General features: G+C 47.2%; 2 protein-coding genes across 9 annotated transcripts in view; both read right to left on the bottom strand.

The window, feature by feature from the left end:
* The window catches only part of ARB2A (ARB2 cotranscriptional regulator A), a 427,541-nt gene that overhangs the window by 111,614 nt on the left and 303,924 nt on the right, over positions 1 to 12,003 (bottom strand). The gene's annotated exons all lie outside the window — the stretch shown is intronic.
* The window catches only part of POU5F2 (POU domain class 5, transcription factor 2), a 92,804-nt gene that overhangs the window by 59,771 nt on the left and 21,030 nt on the right, over positions 1 to 12,003 (bottom strand). The window contains 1 exon segment of the mRNA XM_089908391.1: positions 1 to 12,003. This exon segment is cut by the window's right edge and continues 21,030 nt beyond it. Coding sequence (XP_089764517.1) covers positions 1 to 932 — 932 coding nt within the window. The 5' untranslated portion in view covers positions 933 to 12,003.

Consider the following 12,003-nt stretch of genomic DNA (forward strand, 5'->3'; position numbering starts at 1 on the left):
TACAACGGTGTACAGTAGGGTCCCCCATAATGGGGGACACAGAAATGGAGTCCCGATGTCAGGGGAAAGCACACTGGTCCTCTTGGGAGAGGAGGTCAGACAGTCCCCACCTCCGCCAGTGGGGAGAAATCATTGCTTGGCCGACTGCCCATCTTGCTCCAGTTATGGAACCAAACTTGGACGAAGTCCTTCTGCAGCTGGAGCTGCCCAGCGATGCAGCTGATCTGCTGGGGTGTGGGCTTCTGGCACTGCAGGAAGAGCTTCTCCAGGCTGTTTCCGATGTGTCTCTCCCTGTATGCCCGTCTGCGCTTCCCAGCCTGCTGCAGGATCGTCTCCATTTTGCATAAGCCCAGAAGGTTCTCCATGTCCACTTGCTCCAGCCACATCTTCAGCAGCAGTCGCAGCTTCCACATGTTGGTGAGGCTCAACTGCTGGGCCTCGAAGCGGCAGATGGTCGTCTGGCTCAGCGCCCTTCCAAAACGAGCCCCCATGAGCAACCCCACGTCGGCCTGAGAGTACCCCAGGGTCATCCTCTCCTGCCTCAGCTCCTTGGCCAACTGCTCCATCTCCTGTACGGCAGAGACGTCTTCTGGCAGCGCCAGCGTCGGGATGCACGGCAGGATGATGCAGGGCCCGGGGAAGGCGACCTCAGAGGGTCTTGGGAACCAAGCGCTCGCCTCGCCAGCTCCGACCCGGGGCCGGCAAGGCATCATCCGATCCTGGAATTCGCACGGCGGGGGACCTGGGGACAGTGCCCACACCTCAGGGTCTGGGCACATCCCCGGCCTGACCTCTGGCCGGACCATCAGCCTGCCGGGGGCCGCCTGGGCGCTCAACTCGATTGGAGTGTCAACCCCCACCGGCACTGGCCCTGCGGGCCTGTCCCCACCAGTGCCCGACACGGGGAAGTTTGAGGGGCTGTGTCCGGCCATGGGGTAAGACCGCTCAGAGCAGGGAGTCTGGTAGGAACGGACGGCTCTCGAGGCTTCAGAACAGCCACCAGCCTCGCCCTCGAGCCCCGCCCCCCAGTGGGCTGAGGTGGCGGTGCAGGCGGGAGAAACTGAGGCCGAGGGTGTGTATGGGAGCTGGCGGGGGAAATCTGGTAGATCCTACTGATAACTGCCTGGTCCCCAGGGTTAAGGGAGGGGCTCCCCTACCCTGAACTTTGCTTCCAACTCCTTCGGAAGTGCAAGTTTCTCTCTTGGGCTTTGCAGCTCCAAGCTGTCTGGGATCCCTTAGTCACTGAGTCCATCCTCTCCCTGAAGAGAACCTAGGTGTTTCCTTTCAGCTCTTCTGAACTCTGGTATCTAATCTCTTTCCTCCACGTAATGTGAATGACCGCTTCAGGCTTCACAAATATTTGTTAAATATCTCTATGCCAGGTTTTTTTTCTTTATGCTACCCCTTAATTCATTAACTGTCCCCTCACTGCTATCTTCATGGTCACAAGTACTGCCAACGTCTTTCCACTGCACATCTTCAGTCCCTGTGCCCTAGGAAACCTAAGCATCCCTGCCTGAATTTCTAGTTAACATCAGTTTACTGTCAGATTCTGTCCCTCACCCCCGCACTCCGTCAGATTCCACTCTCACTGGGGCCAGGTTTCCTGACTAATTCCATGTTTGCCCCACCAGTCCTTCAAGTCCTTTGCTCCCCATCCTACCTCAGCTTCCTGGTCCAGAGTTTGCACATACAACAGAGGTCTATGTGTTTCATCTTTCTCCCCTCTGGAGACAGGTCTCTGGACTGGCCCTACCTGCTGTTCCCTACGGAGGACACTCCTTGCAATACCTTACTCACCAACATCAGGCTCCTCTATCCCTGACATCTCTCCCATCAGAGACCCAAGGATCTTAGAATATTTGTCCCTCCATCATGTCCCCAGCTCGGGTAACCAGTCCTAGGCCCTGGGTGGAGAAAGCTAAGGAGGGAAGGGGAAGAGAAGATCAGACCTCTGGTTCAAAGCTTCCAAGGAGGAGCTTTAGGAAAGAAGAGAGGACAGCGATCCTGGCTGGATAATCCCAGCCTCTTGCCCTTTCACTCTCCAACTCAACCATGATGAGGCTCTACTCTACCCACATCTACTGAAATTGCTCTTGATGAAGTCATTGGTGACCTTCCAACTGTCAAATCTGGCAGCCTTTTAAAAGTCTTCATCTTATTAAACTTCTCTGCAGTATCTGACAATGCTGACTACTCTTCTTGCGCCTCTGTTTTAAATTCCATGAAACGCTGGTAACAGTCAAATCTGTATTTCAGCCTTGACTTTTCTTTTAATTTCCAGTCTGTATTTCCCATTGCCCCAAATCAAATTCATTATATGCATTTCTAAGCCCGCTGCTCCTCTAGGGCTCCCTGAGCTGGTTGATGGCATTATCACCCACTCAGTCACCCAAACTGAAACACAGGAATTGTTCCTGACCTTTCCCATGCTCCGCAGGGCATCAAATCTTCCGTTGTGGGTCTCCTAAAACAGCTGAGCTCTACGGTCTCCTCTCTAGCCTCATCTTACTGTTTTAATTTAGGCCAAATAATTTCTCACTTGCATTATCATAATAACCTTACAATTGGTTTCTTCTGCGTCTCCTTTCAAGTTTATCTTTCATACCTGTGCTAGAGGTAATTTTCCCCAAACCAAACCAAACCAAAACAAACCTAACCAAACCCAACCGAATGAAAAAAAAAATCTAACCATGTCATTTTTCTCTTAATTTTTTTCAAAATCTAGCCCCTCTTTCCCCAATCAACAAGGTGGGCATTCCAAATCCTGAGTATGGAACACAGTGTTTTTCACCATCTGGCCCCCTCTTCCTTCCTTTCCCAGCCTCGTCTACCACACTTCCCCAAGCTCTCTGCACCCCCAGCTTACTCCATCCATGCTCAGTGGGAATACTTCACTTTGTAATAAAGATGCCACAATTTTCGTGGCTATTATGCTTTTCTTCATGCTGCTCCTTCTATCAGAAACAGCTTCCCCTGCTTGTTGGTCTCATTCTCTCATATCATTCAAGATTCTGCTCAAATGTCACTTCGACAGAGAAGCTTTCCTTGACCACTCTTTCTAAAACAGCAACCCTTGTCACTCTCTGTTCCCTTTATTAACCTACTCTTTTTTTTATATTAATAGGTACTGCCACCTAATATATAATTATTTATCTCTCTGTTTATTGTTTGTCTCTGTGCTGCCAAGAGAGCAGGGATTTTGCCTAGTTCACCGCTGTGTCTACAGGGCCCACAACTGTGCTTGGCTCAGTAAACTTTCCTGAGTAAATGAAGTGTGCTGTATTTCCAGTTACCTTTAAGTCACAGTTTAGAGGACACTTTATGGTGAGACCTTCCCCCAGGCAGAGTTAATTAATGCTTTTGTGGCCCCCTCCTTGTACTTGATATATGTTTTTACTGTAACATTTATCAGTAATTATTTATTTTATGTCTTTGTCTTTCCAGCTAGGTACTTAAGGGCATGCCTGTAGATGTTATATAGCCTGGAACATAATAGAACCCTGAGTGATACACTGCTCAATAAATGTTTGCTGAATGAGTGAATGAATCCTCACCTCTACAGTCCTGAGAGTGAAGTACATTTAGTTTCAGTTTAACAATGAGAAACTTGACCCTACCAGGTGCCTCTCCGTACTTTCTCTCCTGTACTAGAACAGGCCCTTATGTAGATGGGGGTAGTAGTACTATGAGACTAAATTCAACTCAACACTATAGAAAATAAGGTTGTAGAAATGGCCTTGAAGCCATGGTAGAGGGAAAAAGAATCAAGAAATCACTGCCATCTCTACAGGCTATGTATTTGATTATTTGTTTAATGCCTGCATCTCCACTGCAAACCTGGCTAGAATGTATGCTTGTAAAGAGCAAGGTCCTTGTCTGTCTGGCTTACTGCTAGATTTTCAGCACTTGGAACTATACCTGGCACAAAGTGGGAAGTCAAGAGATATCTGTTTAATGTTAAATAAATGAATCTCTGCAGCATTAATGGTGAGAAGACTTCCACATTTGCCTTGGGTTATGTTTTAAGATGATAGTCTATGAAAAACAGTTTGCAATATACAAAATTTCACTGCTCTCTATTCTTTCCAAGTATACCTACATGTTGTTTTTTCAATATTACAAAGCAACCAGCGCCTGCTAAACACAATGAAAGGTGGATCACAAAGAGAATAAGAGACAACAATTTATAAGTTAAGGCCCACATAGTGAAACCAGCCCATTTGCAAAAGAAAACCACAGAGAAATGCTTCATAAGTTGTCTAAAAGCAATAGGTAAGTAAAAATGTTTTTAGTGAATTGGAAAAAGTGAGGAAAGCTTCATTATGTTAACTGAGATAAAACACAGTAGCTTAAAACATTTACTAAGTTAAAAAGTAAGGGTATATGAACTTGATGGGTTTTAAATTAACTTGGATACTCTCAATTAACGTTGTCTCTGTGCTTGGTCGGATCTCATCTGCCACTGTGCCTATCTCCTGGTTTATGTATATGTGTTATTGCGAATAAAACCCCATATTCTTAAAAGAAGTCTTGACACCTCCTTAAAAGTATATTTAATGTGCTATAGAAATGGGGTGATCAGGGGAAAAAAGCAGGAACATATTTGGTTGGAACAGAAATAGGGATCAGGGAAGGCAGGTGATGGGAATGCCCAAGACAACCAGCACTGTTTGGGCTGGGGCGCTTGAGAGGCTAATCCATCACCTTCAACAAACCCCGAGACCTCTTAGTAAGTGATTAGATTACAATGTAAGAATCAGGCCAGTCTTATCCATAGGGAATTATAAAGTAAGGATAAGAAACACATGGTCCCAGGCCCCATGTATTTATAACCTAAATGGAGGAGAAGAGAAACTGTCAGGAGAGCAGGACAGCTACACTTGCCCAAAGAGAAGTTAACGGTTTTCTATTATTAGGATCTTTGGAATTAAGAGAAAGTTAAGTTTTAAGCTGAAATACACAAAGCATCAGGATTTGTGAAATTAAGCTCTCCTTAAGTAGCTTCTATCCTAAGATGTCAAAACCAACTGCCAGGATCACTAATGGTAAGAAGCAGAAAACAGTGCAGGCAAAGTTAATGATAAACGTCCTTGTAGGTCTTGGTTCAAGTTTCATCTCTTTGAAAAGCTTGGCCAATACACTCAGGACTACAGTGATCTCCCTCCTCTCTGAACTTAGTGTCTTTCCATTCAGATACATTGGCTGCTTTATAAAGCCGGCTGCAGTTTCATGTCATAGCTCCGACCCAGGAGATACGGAAATGTCTCTGAACGGACATTACAGATACCATTTAGCCAAACAATGTGCTAATGCCTGAGCTATGCACAGTACTCTGAGGATGGTAAGTGCATAAAAACACCTGGATGAGAGGGAGATCTGGTTTTGATTTACACCATCCTATTGATCAGTTATCTCGTTAACCAGGAAGGTGATCCCTGCTTCCTCATCTCTCCAAATGCATCTCTCCCAAAGCTGCTCATGCCCCAGATGGAGGACACAGCTTTGTTCAGGACTATGTGAGGAGTTTCATTTCTCTGTCGGAGGCTCCAAAAAGTACTTTTTGAATGTAATTAGATCAACAGAGAAGATCTAAGAATAATGTACAAGTCAGGCAGAGAGGGCCAGGCCCGCTAGATGGTGCCAATTTTATAGTTTTTCCCACTCTACATGTAGCCTAGTAACTGAGCATTGACCAGGCATCAGTGTGTAAAGGCACTGTCACCAGAAGGGCAGGTATAGGTCCCCAAAAACCACATTAGTCAAGGAGACAAAAAGCAAAGGCAGGAGACAAGATCCAGAGACCAGTTACTGGGAAGTCCCTCTCTGGGTCTAGGAAGTAAAGTGAGAAACCCAGGAGAACTGTGATAACTGTCCAGTAAGGAAAGATGCCTCCCACCTCACAGTGAAAGAGTTAACATCACACACCACAACAATTTAGTTCACTGAAACTACCTCAAAATACACTGAAATGATTCAACTGTCAATTCTCTGGGTGGATTTTCAAGTAGAAAACTACATAAAGCAAGGTGAGCGGGGGGACTCAAGATGGCAGAATAGAAGGACGCGGAATTCGTCTCTCCTCACATATACATCAAGAATACATCTACAAATGGAACAATTCTCATAGAGCACCTGCTAAACATTAGCGGAAGACTTCGGACACCTAAAAGGACAAGAAAAATCCCCTCATAACCTGTAGGAGGAAAGAAAGAAGATAAAAAGAAAAGAGGAAGCAAAACAGGGATCAGCACCCCTGGCGGGAAGCTGAAGGTGAGAGGAGGTCCCCGCACTCAGAAAAACTCCCTCTCGGTGGGGAAATTAGCTGTGACAGAAAAGGACCTTTGGGGGATCAAAGGAGAATGCAGCAGACAGTCTGCAGAAGGCAGGACAAGGTAAGAACTACACAAGTGGTCTACATTGCAGCTCTGCACATTCCAGCCTGAGTCCTGAGTTGCCAGTTGTGGAGGGCAGGGCTTGGTGCTGGAAAGTGGGATTTGGAGTGCGGACCCAGGAGGGGACAGCTGTTGGCTGTGAAAAGACAGCCTGAAGGGCCAGGAGTAAGGAGCTACACAACCAGGAAAGTCTGCGGGAAAAGTGCAGGACGCCATAGACGCAAGGCGTCATTGTTGAGTGGCACGCAAGGGGCGGGGACGCCATTACAACCCGTCTCCCCACCTGCTGGCTTCTTGCGCCTCCACAGGCACTGGGAGGGGCTCCCATCTGAGTGGGCTTGCCTGCCCCTCGGGTCAGGGTCTCCTACGCCCACCTGGGCTCAAGGGGCCTGAGCGCCACCCATCCCAAAGCCTCCTTGGGAATCAGCCCTGGGCTCCCCTGCCTGGGACGGAAGTGTACTGATGCTGGCAGGCGCTGAATGCTAAAGTGTGGGGTTGGGAGAGCAGATCAGGGAGAGGAGCTCTGTTGGCTGCGCAGAACAGCAGAGGGGACGGGTGTCAGGGGATGCGTGGCTCCAAATGCCCCTAGGGGAAGCGTCATCTGCCTGGAAAGTGAGGCGTCATTGTTGAGTGGTGAGTGGTGGGGGGTTGCCCCTGCCCCCGCATGCCAGCTCCTGCCTCCACCATCTCTGGGAGGTACTCCTGGCACAGCGAGCATGCCACAGTCTGTTGCAATGGCCTGCTGGTCCCTGCTGCTGCAGGCAACTCACACACACCCCAACTGTGCCCTCTGTACCCCACCCCAGCCCCAAGCAGCCACTGCTTTTGCTCCCTCTCAGCTGCGCAAGGAACAGATGCCTAAGGATGGCGCACAGGTGGATGCGGGGCCAAAACCAAAGCTGAGCCCCAGGGGCGGTGCGACTGAGGAAGAGGAATGGAAATCTTTCTGTGCAGCTGCACAGGCCATGGATTAAATCCCCAAGATCGGCTTGGTAAATCCCACATCTGTGGAATACCTGAATGGACAATGAGTGTTCCCACAACTGAGACTGGTCTGGCCTTCGCAGCAGTGGACTCTGGGGGCAAGAACATGGGCGAGTTAGGTCAGGTCAGGGTCTGAGCTGGCCCCACAGAGTCCACAGCAGGTCCAGAGACCAACCTAGAAGTACTGGAAGGCCTCCAGGGGAAGTGGGGACTGGCTCTGGTTCACTGAGGGAGCAAGGACACTGACAGAGCAGGCCCGAGGAAAATATTCTTATTACGATTATTATTTTTTTGGGTTTGTTTCATTTTGTTCACTTGTTGGTGTTGTTGCTTTTATTATTTTGTAACTTTTTTATTTTTCTTTTTTTATTTTTTTGCGGTGCGCGGGCCTCTCACTGTCGTGGCCTCTCCCGTTGCGGAGCACAGGCTCCGGACACGCAGGCTCAGCGGCCATGGCTCACGGGCCTAGCTGCCGCGCGGCATGTGGGATCTTCCTGGACCGGGGCACGAACCCAAATCCCCTGCATCGGCAGGCGGGCTCTCAACCACTGCGCCACCAGGGAAGCCCTTCTTTTTTTAATATATATATATTTTTTATTTTTCTATTTTTACTTTATTTTTGTTGTTTTCTGTTTTTTTCTTGTTTTTGGTCTTTGTTTTATTCTTTTTTATTGTTTTTATGTGTATATTTTATGTTTTCTTCACTTTCTGGTTTATTGTTTGCTTTGGTTTTTATTTTTCATTTTTTGTTACTTTACTCCTCACTGTTCTCATTTTCTAATTATTTTTATTTATTTATTTATTTATTTTTGGCTGTGTTGGGTCTTTGTTGCCGCACGTGGGCTTTCTCTAGTTGCAGCAAGCGGGGGCTACTCTTTGCTGCTGTGCGCAGGCTTCTCACTGAGGTGTTTTCTCTTGTTGCAGAGCACAGGCTCTAGGCACGTGGTCTTCAGTAGTTGTGGCATGTGGGCTCAGTAGTTGTGGCGCACAGGCTTAGTTGCTCCGCGGCACATGGGGTCTTCCCAGACCAGGGCTCGAACCCATGTCCCCTGCATTAGCAGGTGGATTCTTAACCACTGTGTCACCAGGGAAGCCCCTCATTTTTGAATTCTTTTGTTTGTTTGTTCTCTTTCTTTCTGTGTGTGTGTGTTGTGTTGTTGCTGCTCTTTGTTTTTGCTTTTGCTATTTGTCTTGGGTTTTGTTTGTCTGTTTGTTTTGTTTTCTTTTTTTGTCCCTCTGGCTGCACTGTGCAGCCTGCAGGCTCTTGGCTCCCTGGCCAGGGGTCGGGCCTGGGCCTCTGGGGTGGGAGCACTGAGCCCAGGATGCTGGACCACCAGAGAACTCCTGGGCCCAGGAAATATTAATCAGTGTGAGCTCTCCCGAGGTATCCATATCAACATCAAGTCACAGCTCCACCCAACTCCCTGTAGGCTCCAGTACTGGATACCTCATGCCAAACAACCAGCAAGACAGGAGCACAGCCCAACCCATCAGCAGATAGGCTACCTAAAGTTGAACTAGCTCACAGACACCCCGGAAAACACACCACATGATGTGGCCCTGCCCATCAGAGGAAAAAGATTCAGCTCCACCCACCAGAGCGGATGCACCAGTCCCTCCCACCAGGAAGCCTACACAAGCCCCTGAACCAACCTCACTCACCAGCGGGCAGACAACAGAAGCAAAAGGAACTACGAGCCTGCAGCCTGCAGAAATGAGACCATAAACACAGTGGGTTAGACAAAATGAGAGGACAGAGAAATATGTTGCAGACGAAAGAGCAAGGTAAAATCCCACAAGACCAAATAAATGAAGAGGAAATAGGCAATCTACTTGAAAAATAATTCAGAGTAATGATAGTAAAGATGATCCAAGATCTCAGAATTAGAATGGAGGCATGGATTGAGAAGATACAAGAAATGTTTAACAAGGACTTAGAAGAACTAAAGAACAAACAATCAGTGATGAACAACACAATAATTGAAATTAAAAATACACTAGAAGGAATCAATAGCAGAATAACTGAGGTGGAAGGACGGGAAAGTGACCTGGAAGACAGAATGGTGGAAATAACTGCCACAAAGCAGAATAAAGAAAAAAGAATGAAAAGAAAGGAGGACACTCTCAGAGACCTCTGGGACAACATTAAAGGCAACAATATTCGAATTATAGGGGTACCAGAGAAGAAGAGAAAGGAAAAGGGCCTTAGAAAATATTTGAAGGGATTATAGCAGAAAACTTCCTGAACATGTGAAAGGAAATAGACAATCAACTCCAGGAGGTGCAGGGAGTCCCATACAGGATAAACCCAAGGAGAAACACGCTGAGAAATATATTAATCAAACTAACAAAAATTAAATACAAAGAAAAAAATATTAAAAGCAGCAAGGGAAAGGCAACAAATAACTACAAGAGAATCCCCATCAGTTTATCAGCTGATTTTTCAGCAGAAACTCTGCCGGCCAGAAGGGAGTGGCAGGACATATTTAAAGTGATGAAAGGGAAAAACCTACAACCAAAATTACTATACCCAGCAAGGATCTCATTCAGATTTGATGGAGAAATCAGAAGCTTTACAGACAAGCAAAAGCTAAGAGAATTCAGCACCACAAAACCAGCTTTACAACAGATGCTAAAGGAACTTCTCTAGGCAGGAAACACAAGAGCAGAAAAAACCCTACAAATACAAACCCAAAACAATTAAGAAAATGGTAATAGAAACATACATATTGATAATTACCTTAAATGTAAACGGATTAAATGCTCCAACCAAAAGTCACAGATTGGCTGAATGGATACAAAAACAAGACCCATACATATGTTGTCTACAACAGACCCACTTCAGACCTAGGGATACATACAGACTGAAAGTGATGGGATGCAAAAAGATATTCCATGCAAATGGAAATCAAAAGAAAGCTGGAGTAGCAATACTCATATCAGACAAAATAGACTTTAAAATAAAGACTACTACAAGAGACAAGGAAGGACACTACATAATGATCAAGGGATCAATCCAAGAAGAAGATATAACAATTGTAAGTATTTATGTACCCAACATAGTAGCACCTCAATACATAAGGCAAATGCTAAGAGCCATAAAAGGGGAAATCGACAGTACCACAATAATAGTGGGGGACTTCAACACTCCACTTACACCAATGGATAGATCATCCAGACAGAAAATTAATAAGGAAGCAAAAGCCTTAAATGACACATTAGACCAGATAGACTTAATTGAAATTTACAGGACGTTCCAACCGAAAGCAGCAGAATACACTTTCTTCTCAAGTGCACATGAAACATTCTCCAGGATAGATCACATCTTTGGTCACAAACCAAGCCTCGGTAAATTTAAGAAAACTAAAATCGTATCAAGCATCTTTTCCGACCACAAGGCTATGGGATTAGAAATCAATTACAGGGGAGAGACCGTTAAGATGGCGGAGGAGTAAGACGTGGAGATCACCTTCCTCCCCACAAATACATCAGAAATACATCTACATGTGGAACAACTCCTACAGAACACCTACTGAACGCTGGCAGAAGACCTCAGACTTCCCAAAAGGCAAGAAACACCCACGTACCTCAGTACGGCAAAAGAAAAAAGAAAACAACAGAGACGAAAGAATAGGGATGGGACCTGCACCTCTGGGAGGGAGCTGTGAAGGAGGAAAAGATTCCACACACTAGGAAGTCCCTTCACTGGCGAAGATGGGGGGTGGCGGGGGTGAAGCTTCCAAGCCACGTAGGAGAGCGCAGCAATAGGGGTGCAGAGGGCAAAGCGGAGAGATTCCCACACAGAGGATTGGTGCCGACCAGCATTCACCAGCCTGAGAGGCTTGTCAGCTCACCCACCAGGGCGGGTGGGGGCTGGGAGCTGAGGCTCAGGCTCTGGAGGTCAAATCCCAGGGAGAGGACTTGGGTTGGCTGCGTAAACACAGCCTGAAGGGGGCTAGTGCGCCACAGCCAGCCGGGAGGGAGTCCGGGAAAAAGTATGGAACTGCCTAAGAGGCAAGAGACCATTGTTTTGGGGTGCGCGAGGAGAGGGGATTCAGAGCATCACTTAAATGATCTCCAGAGACGGCGTGAGCCATGGCTATCAGCATGGACACTGGAGATGGGCATGAAAAGCCAAGGCTGCTGCTGCAGCCACCAACAAGAAGCCTGTGTGTAAGCACAGGTCACTATCCACACCTCCTCTCCGGGGAGCCTGTGCAGCCTGCCACTGTCAAGTCCCATGATCCAGGGACAACTTCCCCAGGGGAACACATGGTGCACCTCAGGCTGTTGCAACGTCACGACAGCCTCTGCCACCGCAGGCTCGCCCCAAGTTCCATATCCCTCCCTCCACCCCCGGCCTGAGTTAGTCGCAGCCCCCTAATCAGCTGCTCCTTTAACCCCATTCTGTCTGAGCAAAGAACAGATGCCCTCAGGCGACCTACACACAGAGACGGGGCCACATCCAAAGCTGAACCCCAGGATCTGTGCGAACAAAGAAGAGAAAGGGAAATCTCTCCCAGCAGCCTCAGGAGCAGCAGATTAAATCTCCACAACCAAGTTGATGTACCCTGCATCTGTGGAATACCTGAACAGACAACGAATCATCCCCAAATTAAGGCAA

This window comes from Delphinapterus leucas, chromosome 3, assembly GCF_059928025.1.
Source record: "Delphinapterus leucas isolate spDelLeu-1000000601 "Yukka" chromosome 3, BTC_Dleu_Yukka2, whole genome shotgun sequence".
Classification (NCBI taxonomy): domain Eukaryota; kingdom Metazoa; phylum Chordata; class Mammalia; order Artiodactyla; family Monodontidae; genus Delphinapterus; species Delphinapterus leucas.